This window comes from Mchenga conophoros, linkage group LG23 (assembly GCF_057382185.1).
Source record: "Mchenga conophoros isolate Kocher_MC1m ecotype Shallow Benthic linkage group LG23, M_conophoros_male_GT1.1, whole genome shotgun sequence".
In the NCBI taxonomy this organism is placed as follows: domain Eukaryota; kingdom Metazoa; phylum Chordata; class Actinopteri; order Cichliformes; family Cichlidae; genus Mchenga; species Mchenga conophoros.
In genome coordinates, this window is record NC_140547.1 from 12,997,815 (window position 1) to 13,015,208 (window position 17,394).

The 17,394-nt window shown below is 41.6% G+C and overlaps 1 protein-coding gene across 4 annotated transcripts in view; it reads left to right on the top strand.

Annotated features, from left to right (window-relative positions):
- gabrb3 (gamma-aminobutyric acid type A receptor subunit beta3) overlaps nt 1-17,394 on the top strand; it is a 47,296-nt gene that overhangs the window by 16,827 nt on the left and 13,075 nt on the right. For 2 of the 4 annotated variants that reach the window (XM_085263972.1, XM_085263975.1), the window contains exons 2-4: nt 1,170-1,217; nt 4,115-4,206; nt 4,288-4,355. In XM_085263972.1, the coding sequence (XP_085120098.1) occupies nt 1,170-1,217; nt 4,115-4,206; nt 4,288-4,355 (208 nt within the window). Of the gene's footprint in view, nt 1-1,169; nt 1,218-3,575; nt 4,036-4,114; nt 4,207-4,287; nt 4,356-17,394 lie in introns of those variants that run through there. The other 2 variants (XM_085263973.1, XM_085263976.1) reach the window with 1 other exon arrangement.

Genomic DNA, 17,394 nt, shown 5'->3' on the forward strand with positions numbered 1-17,394 from the left:
TCAGTTAAATAGCCTCATTAAGAAGTCTAGTTTATTTTGTATGCACAGAAGCTAAAATATACATTTAGTGTCAGTTTCTGTGCCCCACATACTAAAAATCATATTCAAATAAATAAAATGAAACAAGTTAAAGACGCAAATGAGTGAAACAGAAAGTAGAGATAATCTAATATAAAAACTAGTACAAATGGATTGAAATCCATGCAGTATGGCCCAGTTTCACAGTCATCACATCATGGTGACAGTCAACATGCTCACCTGAAGGCTTCATAAAAGGACCTTACTAACCAAGGGGTGGCGTCACAGGGGCTGCATCCATCTTTTATATACAGTTTATCACTGTACGGGATAATACAGGATAATACGGGATGATACGAGACTGTGAATTATGAACTGAACAATTGTTTTTGATTTGTCTTGTCAAACAATATTGCTTGAGAATGGTTTGCATGAATTTCCAACAGCTGTAGATACCCTGAGTGTAGAGAAACCTGGAAAACGATGGTGTTGGCCTCAGCCTTGTGTTATGAGATTCAGAAGCATTACACTGACTGAAAACCATTTGAATGGTACGTTCTGGTACTGCTTACTGATTCAGAAGTCATTTCTTTAATGTGGGATTTTGTGTATTTATGCTTTAGTCGGTTGTGCCTCTCACTAGTGTTTTGTATTAATGGCTCGATTCATGTGCTTTATTGCTTTTCAGTGTGCTTACTTACATGGAGGAGGCAGTGGTTAAAAATAAGCCATTTAGTTTGGACTGATGCTTTCTCCATTTCTCTGAGATTATTGTGGTCCTGACCTAAGTGGGGCATTTTAAAAACTGGGTCCCGGTTTGGTGGTTAGTGGTCCAGACTACTTGAAGAGACAACATGTCACTCTGTGCTTCTCAAGGAGGCACAGAGAACCCTCTACGACAGGAATCTGCATTTATTTCAAAGGGTTACGGTCGACTTACTTCCAAATGACTGGGTTATTTTAAATTCCACAACACAAGTACAAGTAGAAAGATTGGCTTGTGATACTGCAGCAACAACTGGTACTTGCGTGTTTCTAACAATGTGCAATAAAACTGGATCGGGAACAAATCTCCTGTAGGGACATGGAACGAGTCTGTAAAAGTCACCGTACTCACACGGAAAGTAATCTTTTCTTTTCTGTGTTTGCAGGAATGCTGTTGATGGAAACAAAAAGCTGTATGCCATCTATGATACAAGGTAAGAATCAATCCCTAAACACTGCTTTCTTGAGGGCTGCAACAAAAGGGAAACTTTATTAGAAAAAGTTGCAGAGTGTTCATTCTGAAAAGTGGCAGAAAACCAGAGCGGCTCTCTTGAATAAATAGGAGAAATCTTTTGGTAGGCGTCCAACTAAAGCACAATCTCATTCCCTGCAGCAGTATTGAACTTCTTCCTCTACGGCAAACACTGGAGCAGAGAGGGAAAAAAAAGAGCTCAGTGAGCATTTTCATGAAATCTTCGCTAGAACAACTTAAACTGATTGGCACTCGTGGGGGTGCGAACATTGTTTTCATTAACAAGTAAGGCTGAGTCAGATCTTCTAAAATTAGCATTGAGCTTTTAGATCTCCAACCTGCTTTTACCCTGTAACCAAATCTGGAAAACCTAAGACAATTAGACCTGCACACTCCACTACTTAAACTTAGCAACAAGCACTGTGTTCAAAAGTGGTCGTTTTGGAGTATCAGTAAGTGCTAATGCACAGTACAACATTAGCATTAGCATTAGCATGTAGTAGCTGCAGTAAAAAAAGCAAGCTTATCAAAGCAGGTGAAGCACAAAATACTGAGGGACTGAGTATTATCAGTTTATTGTTGTAAGCAGCTGGTGGTCATTCTCCACTCAGGTGCTTTTAAACCATTGCAGAAGATGAGGCCGCACCAGTAATGATGACTTGAATTATTTCAATCCAAACTCTTCAACCTTTTCAAACCTTCATAATCTTCACCAAGTACAATTTTTTTCACATTTCTATTCAAAAAGAAAATGAAACTGTGTTGTTAAAAATTTGCATAAAAATGGAAATGCACCTTCTGCTAATCAGATAGTTATTAGCTACAATTTTCCAGGTTAGCAAGTGAAACTGTAGCATGTGCATCGATCTTGGTGAAGAAAACTCCATAAACAGTAGCAAGCAGATGACACGGGATCCTATGGCTACGTCCACACTAATGTGTTTTCAAACGAAAACGCATTGTTTTCTCTCCGTTTTAGCCTCCCGTCCATACTGAGACGGCGTTTTCACTCAAGGAAAATGCCGCGTTTTTAAAACGCTCTCGAAAACGCATACATTTGAAAACGGTGCTTTTGCATCGCAGTGTGGACAGCAAAAACTGAGACTTTTTGAAAATGATGACACATTTTAGTCATGTGATGCAGTCAAGTAACCAATTAAACTACGATAGCGGAGGGCAGTACACAGCAGTGGTTTTGTTTGCTCTCAATTTTGACAGCCCTATTAAAGATTAATATCAGTTTGTACATGCTCCAGATAGCTTTTCTTCAAATTCTTTAATTCTCACTCGCTTTTGCAACTTTGTACTTTTGTGTTACTCGCAGCAACAACTCCACCTCATCGTTAGTCCATTTAAAAAACTCGGTGCTTTTCCTCGACATTTTGTTGCAACGTTTCAAAGAGCCGGACAGTAAACAAATGGCAGACAGAAATGAGGCAGGTCAAACCATCTTGCGTTTCATGCATGCGCAGTACTGGAACATAAGCGTTTTCAGTGTGAACGCACAACTCTGTGAAAACGACTGAAAATGATAGTGTGGTCGCGGAGCGTTTTCAGACAAAAACGCCGTTTTCAAATCTATCCAGGCTAGTGTGGACGTAGCCTATGTTAGGGTGAAAAGTACTTGTGGTGCTGAACTGAACTGTTGCTACCCAGACAAAGGAAGCAGCTTGGAAAGCAACACCCATGTTGAGAATTATCACACCTAGAATTGGACCAATAAATCAACATAAGGTGCTAGCAAGCAGTTGCTCTGTTATGTGGTGATTTATGGATTTGTTTGAGAAGTGAAAGGTTTCTAGTTCAAGTCCAGCCAGACATTCAAGGCTCCTTTTCGGTTGTGTCAGGAAAAGCATAAAACATGCGTAGCTATCTGCTGTGTTGATAAGTAACATTTAGCATCAACAAACATATGCTTATCTTTTACCTGGTTATGAATGTCTCACCATGCTATGACACTGCATTCCACTAGGGCAGCGTCATAGTTATTTCTGGCATTCATTAATACTTTGATTAAAAAGGAGAGAGCAATCTGACTAACAGACTAGTCTAAAAAAGAGGGAGAAAAAAACCCCAACAACCCCGCATTCAAAGTGGGGGGGGGGGGGGGGGGGGGGACTGTGAGATTAGTCAGTTAAAGAAATGGGCAGGGGTCCCCCGACCTCAGCACACCCTTCAGCACGCCACTGCGTCTGAGCGTAGCTGGGCCGCCCCAGTCTCCTCTGTCAATAGAACCACTCAAACAAGCTGCTACTGTTAAAACAGACAGTCACGTGCCCTGAAATCATCCCCATGACACTCGCGCGTACTGACATGAAGAGTCATTTTCCAAGCAGCTCTGCCAGGCTGAAGCATGCAGTGTGCTTTAACAATGCGGACCTGTGGATTTCTGCGGTATTTCTATACATTTCTATAGTATTGGGCACTTTGTAGTTTGTGCTAACTGGTGAAAGGCTAGAGGATGGGGATGCTGGGCAGCAGCAGCAGGCTGTGCGAGGCTTTCCGGCTCCGCTGCTGTGTCACAGCCAGCGAGCAGCACATCTGGCAGTGAAGCCTGCGCCTCCTGAAGCCGCACAGGCTGACAATGTGGAGGGCGTCTCACCTGGTTTAGGGGGTGTGTGTGAGCACCGCGGCTCACTCTTCATTTAGTCATTTGTCGGTCGCTTGACTGCAGCTGTGCACCCAGACAGCACCCGAGGGATGTGGGGCAGCCAGGGAACAGGTCTGTTGGACGCCCTCTCTGTGCCGCTGGTCGTGGCCGTGATGTGCTGCGCCCAGAGGTGAGTGTGTCTGCGGGGTTAAAAGTCCTGGCGTCCGCTTTCAGGAAGACTCACCGGGGGGGTTATTCTCTTTTTTCAGCGTCAACGAACCGGGGAACATGTCTTTCGTCAAAGAGACAGTGGATAAACTGCTCAAAGGATATGATATCCGTCTTCGGCCAGACTTTGGAGGTATAACTATCACTGTTTCTTTGCTGTTTTATGTGACTGAATTGCTCATCCGTAGTTAACTTTATTTTGCTCTGTTTTAAGGTCCACCGGTTGCTGTTGGCATGAGTATAGACGTGGCAAGTATAGACATGGTGTCAGAAGTCAACATGGTAAGTATAGCACACAAATCCTCCTTCAGATCTGAGCCATTTGTGGCTGTGTTTGACTTCCTTTTCTTAACCAATGAAAAGTAGCTCAGATTTGTTTTGTTTGTTTGTTTGTTTTTGCTTTTTATTGCATATAGGTTTACAAATATAGATCACATATAAGTTTATGTGAAGGTGGTTTAATTTGTCCCATAAAAATGTCCTTCTCTGCTTGTATATATGGTTGCCTTCCTGTTAATATGAATTTCTTTCTCTCCACCATCCCCACCATGCTAGATGTCTCTCTCCAGTATTGCATTATCAAAGCAGCTAATTACCAGCCCTTTATAAAGCAAAAACGTGTTGCCTGTTGTTGCAACTGTATTGCATAGACTGTGCAGTTCATCTGCTGAATTAGATTATAGCTAGTTGTGCTGTGTGGTTGCACACCCTGGGTCACTGGCTGTGTGCGTGTAGCAGTGATGCCTTAGTGGTCCTGTTAGAGTAAGGTCAGTAAGTTCTGTTACTGTGTCTTCTCCTTTTAAACAATGATGCAAATATAGTGAAGCTACTTTGTTGCAAGTGTGCGCCCGTGTCTGTGTGCATGTGTTGAGTACAGTTTATCACCTTTACGCCATCTATCAGGGCTCTAAACTGCTGACAGGGCTCGATGTCTGATCACATGCTACAGAGAGGAAAAAGCCCCTGACATGCTGTCCTGACAAGTCTGTGTGATGAAATGTATCCGTGGTGCATTTTAATGCATCTCCACACAGCAGCAGAGTGTGGCTCGCTGAGACATTTTTATTGTGGAAGTGAGTTAGTTTCAGTTTGTTGCGTTAAATAGAGTGGTTTCATCAAGAAAATGCAGAGCGAGGCTGTTTTACACTCACACACAGTGCATTGTTAGATTTTTACCAGGGATAAAACTTGGACTTTCTTAGTGTTGGATTTGGATTTTCATTGAAAATCAAGAGTGGCGAAGACAGACACAGTGCAGACACTTCTTATGCAATGCAATCTCTAAATCCCTATCATCATTGTTCACTTTAAATAAATGTCCACGAAGCTGCAACTTGCCTGAGAATCATCCTGTTTCTCAGACTCCATTATAATCCAGTCATGGCTGCCTGTATACCAGCGGGAAAAAACTGCAAGCAGGAGCTGCTAATGGCTCCTGCAACATATTTTTAATGGTGTACTAGTAGTTAGCTTAAATTTATCTGTTTTGAAAACTCCTCAAATATAATAATCAGTTTTATACACAGGAGAAATACTGCAATTGTTAAGCAGTGTCAGTGTTCTATACTGCAGATGAATAATACACCAGCCTAATAATGTATGCACCAGTTATTGTGGACATAAGCACAGCGTTTGGCTGCTTAGATGTAAGCCTTTGGTTGCACAGAAAAAGAGACAAACACATCATTTTTCAGTGTCATTAGCTCTGAAAATCTATGATCTGTTAACTGAATTTTAGCACTTAATGGGCCAAACATAATATCCGCATTAGAGACCACGCCTGCTTTTAACTTGAGAGTTTATGTCTGCCCGGACCATCCTGCATGAAAGCATTTAGCTTCTTCATATCAGACTGTCTGTGTTAGTAGCTGTAGGCATGCAGATGGGTTCAGAGTTATCTCCTCCTCAGGCTGGAGGAACTGGAAACCTCTAGAAAAGAAACAGTCCCAGTGGCACTCGTGATAAAAATGTTCTGCTTGTGATAAAAAATGATGGGACACTGTCTCCACGAGGCATTAAAGAAACACTCACTTCTTTGAGTTGTGAGACAGACAAAAATATCTGCAAATTCTCAAAGGAACGTGCATCATTGAACCCACAGGAACACGGTCCTAAATCAAGCACATGTCATTCATTCAATGACATTTGAAACATTTGACTGCAGCTGTTGTGCTATCATCTGCATTGTGTGACTGTTTGCAACATGCCGTAGCCCTCACCATGCATGCAAAAGCACTAATCAACACTATGACACAAGTTATGTGCCACTACTGGCTGTTTACCTAGTTAGCACTGGCATAATTCTGGTTACCGAAGATGCATTCTTCTCCTGCTTTTTGTCGCTCCCTCGTTTTATGCTACATTGCTAGATGGCAGCCATTAAGGGTGAGACTTGTACAGGGTTCACACTTCACTTCTTGACTCTTGTGATTGGATAGAGTGAATCACTGATGCCCTTGAAATATAGACACAGCATTGCAGTTCATCACACTGCTGGATTCAAATATACAGCATGTTAGTTGCTGGAAATTTGGAAATCTAGACGTGAACTGAAGCTCTTCTTGCTGTGTTTTTTGACACAATTTGATTGGTCTTATTCGCTGCCAGTCATCATGTTTAATAGCAAAGAATGGATTGCTGAAGAAGCAGCCAAGTTTGAACCTGATCATCAGTTGGGACCTTTTTTGGTAGAGTTTATATGGCCAAAAATATGGATGTGAGTGTAAATGATCATCGTTGTGTCTGCGTTAGCCCTGTGATCGACTGACACAATGTCCAGAGTATATCCAGCTTCTCACCCAATGTAAGCTGAGATAGACTCTGGTTCCACCACCTGATAACTTGTTAGGAAGATGGATGGATGGATGGACCAGCAGCCCAATGGGTCAGAGAACCTGCCTAAAAGATTGCAAAGGGATTAAAGTAATATCAAACAATTGCAAAGAGACACAAAATGCCCAGAAAATAAAAAAATAAAATCAGAAACGTAAAAAGACCACAAAGCTCCTTTTAAAAAGGAATCACGGCAGCACTTTCTAAAGGTTAAGGAATTTTTGGGATGGGGGCTTGCAGTGCTCAATATCAGTCAGCTGCTATTTTTAAAAAACGTACAATTGAATTTTTGCCCTTCCACGTGAAGAAGAAATACTGCCATCGCATGACCATTAACAAACTCAAGGCCAAGTTAAGCATTTATGCAGAGAAAAACATACATCAATGCAGTGAAAAGGCCTTCATTAAAAACTTTTAAAGGTAATCAGTTATGCATAGTAGTACTCTAGTATAGTAAAAAGAAGGATGATTTTGAAATGTAAATCATGCAAAGCTACTCTGGTGCAGGCTAAGAATAAAAATGTGAAACTGGAAATGAGCAAAAAAATTCCTTCTTAATAAATATTACAAAAAAAGTGCCATATACAATTAAGCAACACTTAGAGGAGCAGATACATTGAGCAGCAGTAGGTTTCTCCTGCTGCAGTGTCCTATAGCCTGACACAGACAGGTTGTAAACAGACTGAGAGGCAATTTAATGTTACATGCAGTTATTACAGGGTAAATTTAAAGTATAACAAACTTTTGGAATCATTATCGTATAAATTGATGAGCAGGACATCATGTTCAAACGTACAGCCTGATTTCCACTGTTTTCCTGCACCTGTAGCAGCTTTAGTTTTACTCGCTTCTTGTCTTCTGTTGCCTCTTTTGCGTCTCTGTCAGCCTCTAAACAGCTCTAACCTCATTTCTAAAGCCTTTTGAAATGTTCTCTGAGCAATTTAATAAACTTAGGTGTTAAATATAGCCACACAAAGCCCATGCTATATTTTACAAGTGATACAAGGCTGAAAAATATCTTCTTAGTGTCAGCTGAGCCCAAACAATGCATTTCCGACCAATCAGTAATATAGGGGAACCTGTTAAGATGATGAAGTGACTCAAAAGCATTCAAAATCCTTGAAGCTTGTCAACTAATGCTTCAGCTAAATGCCTCACTGCCTGAAAGGCATTATTATCATGAGTGGTTGGTGATGGAAATTTGACATTTCCATAACAGCTGCCGTGTCACTCCAGCTTGAAACATGAAGCAAAAACTAATGGCAGCCCGGCGAGTGGCGTGTCCAGAGTCTGCTCAGATCATGAAGGGCTTCTATTTTTTTCTGAGTGAAGAGGAAAACTGTCAGTCATCTATTATACCGCTTTGCTGAAGGAACACCCTGTGTGAATCCCTACTGAGCATTACCAAACCACAATGAAAGAAGCTTTTACTTTAGGCTATTTATGTGACTGTTGCTAATTGGTTACTTTAAAGGTGTGTTTGCTGTGTTATTTGGAGCAGCTCTTAATCTGCTTACAGGATCAGAGACTGCATTTAGTAAATCAGAGACCCTCGGCAGTGCTGCGCTTAGAATCGTACTCTAAGAGAAGAAGAGTGTGAAAACCGAGAGATTAAACCTGCAATGCAGTGCACGTCTGTCTTCATGTGTTTCACCATTAAGGTCTCTTTCCCTATAAATTGTACTGAGAAACCGGAAACTCGTGTCTCTGTGAATTATCTGCAGTCTAGTAGCACCTATCGCACCCTGCTGTGATAATCAACAGATCAATGCCTTTTGGGCAAAGCCAGCACAGTTGGATTGCTGCCGTTTTGGAAAGAAAATGATCAAGGAACAGGTGATTGCTTTTGGTGATCGCGCATGTCATCCGTCTAAGCATTAGAAACAATACTGCTGAAAAAATTTAGGGAACACTCATTGCAGCATAACACAAAGTCCATGAAAGTTCAGGGATATGAATCTGTCCAGTTAGAAAACAACGTTTTGTGAGTCCATTTAATCTGTTTTGGTCCAAACCATAGTGACAATAGGTGTACTGGAGAAGTGACAACAAGGCCACCCCACTTGAAAAACAAAACCCTCTCTGCTTATCTTTACTGACTGATTTTCTCTAGTTTATCTTTTTGGTTATTGTTCTTTGCTAATATGATGAAATGGTACCTGGACCCTATTCAAGTTGCATAAGTTTCCCAGCTTTTTCAGGAGGGCATCCATATGTGCCAACACAAGAAGGTTTGCTGTGTCTCCCAGCATTCTAAAGAGTATGAAGGAGATACCAGGAGAAATATAAGGAGAGCTAAACAGGTCGTAGAAGGGCATCAACCCAGCAGCAGGCCCAGTATCTGCTTCTTTATGAGAGGAACAAGAGATCACTTCAGAATGACCTCCAGCCAGCTACTCATGTGCATCTTTCCTACCAAACTATCAGAAGCAGACTCCGTGAGGGTGGCATGAGACCCCAGAGTTCTTTAGTGGGACATGTGCTCACGGACCAGCACAGTGCAGGTCAATTGGCATTAACCAGAGAACTCCAGAACTCGCAGGTCCACCACCAGTACTTGTTGTCTTCGCAGATAAGAGCACATTCAAATTGAGCACATGTGTCAGCATGAAAGAGTCTGGAGACTCAGGCAAATATTATGCCTCCAATATCATTCCTGAAAATGGTACGTGGTGTGATGATTGTACAATTAATATTTGTGAGGCAAAAGCTCAGACTTTAAGCTTGTTTCAGACAGATGATGAACTGAGGGGCTGCACTGAGGCACAGTATAAGAAAAAAAGGCATACAAAACTACTCTAGTAGAGTCCAAGAATAGAAAAACAGAGCTGGAAATGGGCAATATAGTTCCACTTTAACTAGGATTATAAAAAAAGAGTGCATAGACCAATAAGCGATGCTCAGAGGACCTAAAACAATGGCTAGCAATTAGTTTCTCCTGCCGCAGTGTCTTATACTCTGACACAGGCAGGTTGTAGACACACGGCTGGCTCAAGCTCTTTTCTGTCTTAACTTTTAGGAATAGCTGGATGCTTACGGAGTCGATTAATGTAAGCTCATCCACCCGTTATAATGCTAATTCTGTGGCACAGATGGAACAGCGGAGGTGTGAATGGTGCATTCCTCAAACCACACTGGGTGACATGAGAAAGAGAGATGGAGGGTTTATTTCCCAGCAATGAATGAGCTAGCCACCTGTAATCTGTAATTATGGGATGGAGATCAGCTAAACAGGTACAGCTGTGTCAGTCATAACATCTGCTTTGTTCTTAATTTTTCTTTTTTCTTTTTTTGTAGTTTTTGTTCCCTGTTTTTTATATGTGGAAAATGGTAGGCATTTTTAATGTGTCAAATTCTGATTTAAAAATCATGATAAAAGAATTTGGTGACCTACAAAGACAAAAGGAGAACTTGCCGTCTTTCCCTCTGAGAAGGAGTGGAGAGCAGAAAGGTGCTGGCAGCTTTCAAACAGCCAGAGTCACACGAGGCTTTGGCCCGTTATAGACTGTGTGGGCGAGCTGCAGAGCTTGTTGTCTAGGAGATGAGATTATTAATATTTTTCTGACTTTCCTCTATTTTTAGAGGAAAATTAAGATTACTCTGTGTCCACTTCAGTTCTGTCGTTATTTTTAATATAGCCTCCTCCCCACGGCGTCACACTGCACACAAGTGCACTCCAGGAACAACCTTTAGAGCTATCACTCCTTCATGTGAAGAGCTCTTACACTTTGCAGAAAAGCACCTGCGAGTGCACAGCGGGTCCTCTGACCAGTGCAGTCACACATTAGTTCGGTATCCTCCGCATGAGTCAGCTGGAAAATGAATTCATCATGTCCTAAAACTCCCATTCTTTTTGACACTTTAACATTATCCACCTTCTGCCTGAAGGAAGTGTTACCCTTACAAAACAGATGTTCTCCCAGATTTATATTGAAGGGCTTAGTTAATAAGTCAGCTATAAAACATCATTAAAAACCTCAGGTCACTCAGAAGGTAAGAAGAACTCAGCAGCAAATACTAAGGTAGTTCTCTTTATGGAGCAAGCAGCGTTTCACACTGTGCTGCATTCAGTGGAATATAAAGGCCGTGTTTGCCACTCTAACTCGACGCTTTGAATAAAAATAGAACTTCAAGGGCTTTTTGGGAGCGTAATTCTAGGTTAAACTAAATGAGAGGAACTTTTTGACTCGTTCAGTCAGTTTGAAGCATTGAAAAGACCAAGATCACCCAAGTTTGGGGTTTTTTGTTTTGTTTTTTTACTTTAAGGTCTCATAAATGTTTTAATTACTGAGTTTCACGGTGTGTGAAGAGCTCTTTAAATTTCTTTTCATTATAAATGGCTCATAGTTAACCGCAGAACCAACAGAAGACACTGTGTAATTCATCTTTTTTAATCTTGCTAATAGAGCATGAATCTCTGTCTGTGTGTCTGTCTGTTCTTCCAAAAACCATTCATCAGATCCACTTCAGACTTGGCGGTTTTATTGTTTGGGACCTGAGTGTGTGCAGTGCATTTTTGGAAGCTTGTCTGCCAGTCAGCGATGCCAGCATGTTGCCTCCATTGCTGGGCATTACCATTCGAGGCAAATGAATGCTGCACCAGTGGTTTTATGAAAACGTGTGAGTGGGTTGAGACGTAGCTTCATGCACTGTGGTCGTGGTCTTTGTGTTGTCATTGTTGTTTCCCTGCCTTTGCTTCCCTCCGTCCTGTCCATGTGCTGTATGCTTCTGTGATCCCTTGTGTTTCGCTCTCTTCTTGTTTATGTCTTATTTTGCTTCCCGTTTTATTTCGATAGATCCTTTTCTCATGATTCCTGCCTGGATTTTACTTCCTGCTTTTATAAATTCCTACATATTTTTATTTTTCATTTGTGATCCCAGGACGATGAAGAGATCACATGTATAAAACTTTGTTTTCTGCCTTCACCGTTTGTTTTCAGCTGCAACTGCACATTACTGTGAAAAAATCATTTTATGCTGCCTGGCCAGCATCAAAAGGCAGTTAAACTTAAAGCTAAATCTGGTGGGAAGTCACTAATACCCCATTTCTGCTGTATGCTCAGATCACTTTCATAATATGTCGATGTTGTTGTGCTCTGTTGTGTTTTATTTACACAACGTACATAAAACACATTGTGTGATTTAATACATTTCTGGCTCTTTGTTGTGCTTGTTGCCTTTAATTGTCTATTATTGATGTATTGGAGATGTATGTTGGGATGATCCATTATGTTTTTAGGCCTTACACGTTCACCAAAGACACTTAAATGACTTAAAGCATGGTTATATCTCCCCTCCACAAAAGCAGCTATTTAACAGCTTTTCTTTCATAATGTAATAGTACAAGATTTTTGACAGCACAACGAATAAATCATTTAATGAACGGCTTGTTTGCTACAGCGTGGGAGGATACAGAGGATGAAACTATTAAATGGATAGTTTGTAAAACACATCTAGCACACTTTGGAAACCTACTGGGAACATCTAACTGTCTCATGGAGTGATGAAAAGCCCCCCGATTGCACGGGGCGAGATTCTCAGAGTGCCATTCCTGCACTCCCAGCAGACATCCTGGTGTTAGGATGACGTAGACGATGTTTGACTGGCACACATTAACCGTGTCTGAGTTTGAGACTGCGATCGCTCCGAGCCAAAAGTGACACAACAGTCTCAACCTCCCACCGGGCCTCATTTACTCACTGGTGCTGAGAATAAGCGCCTTTATGTCTCTTGTGGTCTACGTGATATCTGACAGCAAACAACAGCACCCTTCAAACCCAAACCAACGTGACAAGCATTGCAGGTATTTTAAGAATTTTATCATGAGTTGAGACATCGTATGACGGCAACATTTTGAAAACCTCCGTGGAATGATCTTTGAGAACTTTTTGAGAACTTTTGCTGGTAGATTCTGTCAGTGAAAAAGTGTTTGGCATATTATGACCTCAGTGGTGTAGAGTAAGGTAGTGCTGCAGTATTGCTGAGTCGTAATTCTGTATTGTCCTTTAAGCTGATTGATTCTTATGATTTAGTAAAGTAGCTTATGATTGACTGTTTCTTGCAAATAGAAGGTTTGAATAGCAGGTGGGTGGGGCTTATGTGTTTGTAGCCATAACCTTAAAGTACAGCATTTGTGTCCATTCCCAGAGGCATTTGCTTACAGGGAGCCCACCTGTGAGATTTTCAACCACTGGACACGTGATCTGTGCAGTTGTGCAAAATCCCAGCTGCACAGTGACTTATGTGGATGATGTTGGGCATCATTTGAATGCTGATTGGTTGATTAGTTGACCAGGAAGTGAATTCACCTGGAAAGGGAGAAGCACAAAAAAGATTTTTTTTTAAAAATAAAATAACAGCAATGAAAGTAGCAACATTAGCTGTGGTGGACACTTTTCAGTGCCTTTAACTGTCTTTGTATGTTAGAACTTTTTCCATAGATGCTTGGTGGCCCAACAGCAAAAGCAGGAGTAGCCTATGGAGACCGGTTGTACCACAAATTTTTGACACTGCCCCTATCTGACAATAGATTCTCTCTGCAGTGGACGGCAGTCCAAGCTGCCAGTGGACTGCCCACCATAATGGAACGATGAGTAGACAGGTGGATCTCTTCAGAGCAGTTTGAGGTCTGAACTCACGGAGATTAATTTCACATTCACTTGCTTAGTACGAGCATCCACCAGGAAAAGCATAACAGATGGCCAGATGGTAAATGGCCTGCATTTGTATAGCGCCTTTCGAGTCCTTAAGGACCCCAAAGCGCTTTACACTACATTCAGTCATTCACCCATTCACACACACATTCACACACTAGTGATGGCAAGCTACATTGTAGCCACAGCTGCCCTGGGGTGCACTGACATAGGCGAGGCTGCCGGACACAGGCGCCACCGGGCCCTCTGACCAAACAGGCTTACTTTAACTGCTTTTATCTTAACTCTGATAAGATTCTGCACTTCCAATAGCTGATTAGCTTTTTCCTGCTGCACAACCACTCATTCATATAGCCATATTACTCATGTACAGCGTGGCCATTTTTTTTACTATCTGATGACAACTGCCGAAGCTCCCTCCACTCCCCCACAACCTCCTCAAATATATGTTGCTGTTTGATCTCTATTCGCCTCTAAAAGCTGGGACTCATCCTTAAAAAATAACTTCCTAACGATCTGTTATTAGTGGACATAAGTGCCTCTGATAGAACTGGGAAATGTATTTATCAAAGTTCTTTTTGTTTGATAAAGATAAATATAAGTAAAGTTGCATTAGAATTTAACAATTTAATTTTGAAACCATTTCACAATATTGATCTTATACTAGTGAGTCTTCAGATTAAAATATAAATTATGTTATGACTTGTTCAACTTTAATTACAGTGGGGCAAAAAAGTATTTAGTCAGCCACCGATTGTGCAAGTTCCCCCACTTAAAATTATGACAGAGGTCAGTAATTTGCACCAGAGGTACACTTCAACTGTGAGAGACAGAATGTGAAAAAAAAATCCATGAATTCACATGGTAGGATTTGGTTTTTTTTGTTTTGTTTTGTTTTTGTTTTTTTTTTGGAAGTGGTAGGATTTGTAAAGAATTTATTCGTAAATTAGGGTGGAAAATAAGTATTTGGTCACCTCAAACAAGGAAAATCTCTGGCTCTCACAGACCTGTAACGTCTTCTGTAAGAAGCTTTTCTGTCCCCCACTCGTTACCTGTATGAATGGCACCTGTTTGAACTCATCATCTGTATAAAAGACACCTGTCCACAGCCTCAAACAGTCAGACTCCAAACTCCGCCATGGCCAAGACCAAAGAGCTTTCGAAGGACACCAGGAAAAGTATTGTAGACCTGCACCAGACTGGGAAGAGTGAATCTACAATAGGCAAGCAGCTTGGTGTGAAAAAATCAACTGTGGGAGCAATCATCAGAAAATGGAAGACATACAAGACCACTGATAATCTCCCTCGATCTGGGGCTCCACGCAAGATCTCATCCCGTGGGGTCAAAATGATCATGAGAACGGTGAGCAAAGATCCCAGAACCACACGGGGGGACCTGGTGAATGACCTGCAGAGAGCTGGGACCAAAGTAACAAAGGTCACCATCAGTAACACACTACAACGGCAGGGAATCAAATCCCGCAGTGCCAGACGTGTTCCGCTGCTGAAGCCAGTGCATGTCCAGGCCCGTCTGAAGTTTGCCAGAGAGCACATGGATGATACAGCAGAGGATTGGGAGAATGTCATGTGGTCAGATGAAACCAAAGTAGAACTTTTTGGTATAAACTCAACTCGTCGTGTTTGGAGGAAGAAGAATACTGAGTTGCATCCCAAGAACACCATACCTACTGTGAAGCATGGGGGTGGAAACATCATGCTATGGGGCTGTTTTTCTGCCAAGGGGACAGGACGACTGATCCGTGTTAAGGACAGAATGAATGGGGCCATGTATCGTGAGATTTTGAGCCAAAACCTCCTTCCATCAGTGAGAACTTTGAAGATGAAACGAGGCTGGGTCTTCCAACATGACAATGATCCAAAACACACCGCCCGGGCAACAAAGGAGTGGCTCCGTAAGAAGCATTTGAAAGTCCTGGAGTGGCCTAGCCAGTCTCCAGACCTCAACCCCATAGAAAATCTGTGGCGGGAGTTGAAAGTCCGTGTTGCTCGGCGACAGCCCCAAAACATCACTGCTCTCGAGAAGATCTGCATGGAGGAATGGGCCAAAATACCAGCTACTGTGTGTGCAAACCTGGTAAAGACCTATAGTAAACGTTTGACCTCTGTTATTGCCAACAAAGGTTATGTTACAAAGTATTGAGTTGTATTTTTGTTATTGACCAAATACTTATTTTCCACCCTGATTTACGAATAAATTCTTTACAAATCCTACCATGTGGATTCATGGATTTTTTTTTCACATTCTGTCTCTCACAGTTGAAGTGTACCTCTGGTGCAAATTACTGACCTCTGTCATCATTTTAGGTGGGGGAACTTGCACAATCGGTGGCTGACTAAATACTTTTTTGCCCCACTGTATATGCTCATTTTTAGCAACAAAAGAATGGCCAGCAAAGTTTTTACCAAGTGGAAGATAAAGATAAAATTTCTTTGGTGTCTGGAACGTGATCGTCCAAAAAGAAATTATCTACTGAAACTATTTCGTTCCTCAGACGTGTAAAGTCTTAAACTGCTTGCAGTGTTTGGTTCTGTTTTTAAGGGAGGTCTAATTAATGAGGAGATCTGTGTCACATCCTGTTTGGATGGCTTCCACAGGCAAATCTGAGCCTGGATTTTAAGAGCTTAAACAGTCGCTACTTTGTACAAAGGGTGGGAAACATTTCTCTCCAGAGGGCCTGACTGACACCGATGAAGGAAGACAAGGGTCACATGTTTAATAAAAAAAATCAAAACTTATGCTGCAATGAAAACATTGCCAACATAAAGGAAATACGTAAATGGTACATAATCATGTACCATTACATTGCGACCACATGCCGTGCAGCCAGAAAGCACAGTCCTCATGCATTGATTAATCCAATTACAATCAGATTTCTAACCTTGAATTTAACTAGTTGTTGCATGTATTGTGGCACATTGATATCTTTTTCATTAGTTAAATATTGTATATGTAATATGTAAACATAACCGTTGATGATAATCTTTAAAAGAGACAAAGTACAACTAGTTAAACACTGGTGATGTTTCACATTTGGAAGGCCTACCAGCCTGTAACAGTGTACAAAGTCTTTTTGCTCCAAACAAATGAATTGTGACATGATCTGGCATCTGAGTCTCTTTCTTGAGTTTTCATTGGACAAGAGCTGACTACGCTGCCCTCCACTGTGGCTGTCTGACTGTACACAAACTGAAGAGCCTCTGTGGGGAATTAGCCGAGGCCTAGAATAGATCCCTGAGGGAGCCTGCAGGTTACACAGGGTGCTGGGAGCTCGAGGGCGTACAGTACAGCATGTACAGCGAGAGTGATGTGGTATAAATTTGTTTCTGAGCTGCTTGTTTAAAGTAGTCAAGGATAGCTGTGAGATCTGAAGATCTCAAAGAGACTAAAATAGCTGTGGTCCAGACATGGAGGGAGCGTGTTGGTAGATGGGCACCATCGCTGTAGTAGAAGAGCTGTTGTGTAAAGCTGATTCACCCATCCCACAGCTCTGCTGCTTGTGGGAGGAAGCATAATGAGGGCATCTTCTGTTTGCAGGGGGGTGAAAGAGAATTGGGAGGCATCTAAGAAAATAAAACAGTCAATTCGCAAGCCAGGGATTTTCTGAAATCTAACTCACCACAGTTCACTACAGAACCTACACCCAGAACCTGACGAGTTAAAAATGTTTCCTGTACGGCAAACAAATGAAAAAGCCTCACACAGTCACAGTAACGACTGTGCAGCTCTTTGAAATGAATATCTATTCTGATTATACACACACGCTGAATTATTCATTGGAATCCATGCTGCATTATAATATACTGTCAAATCACAT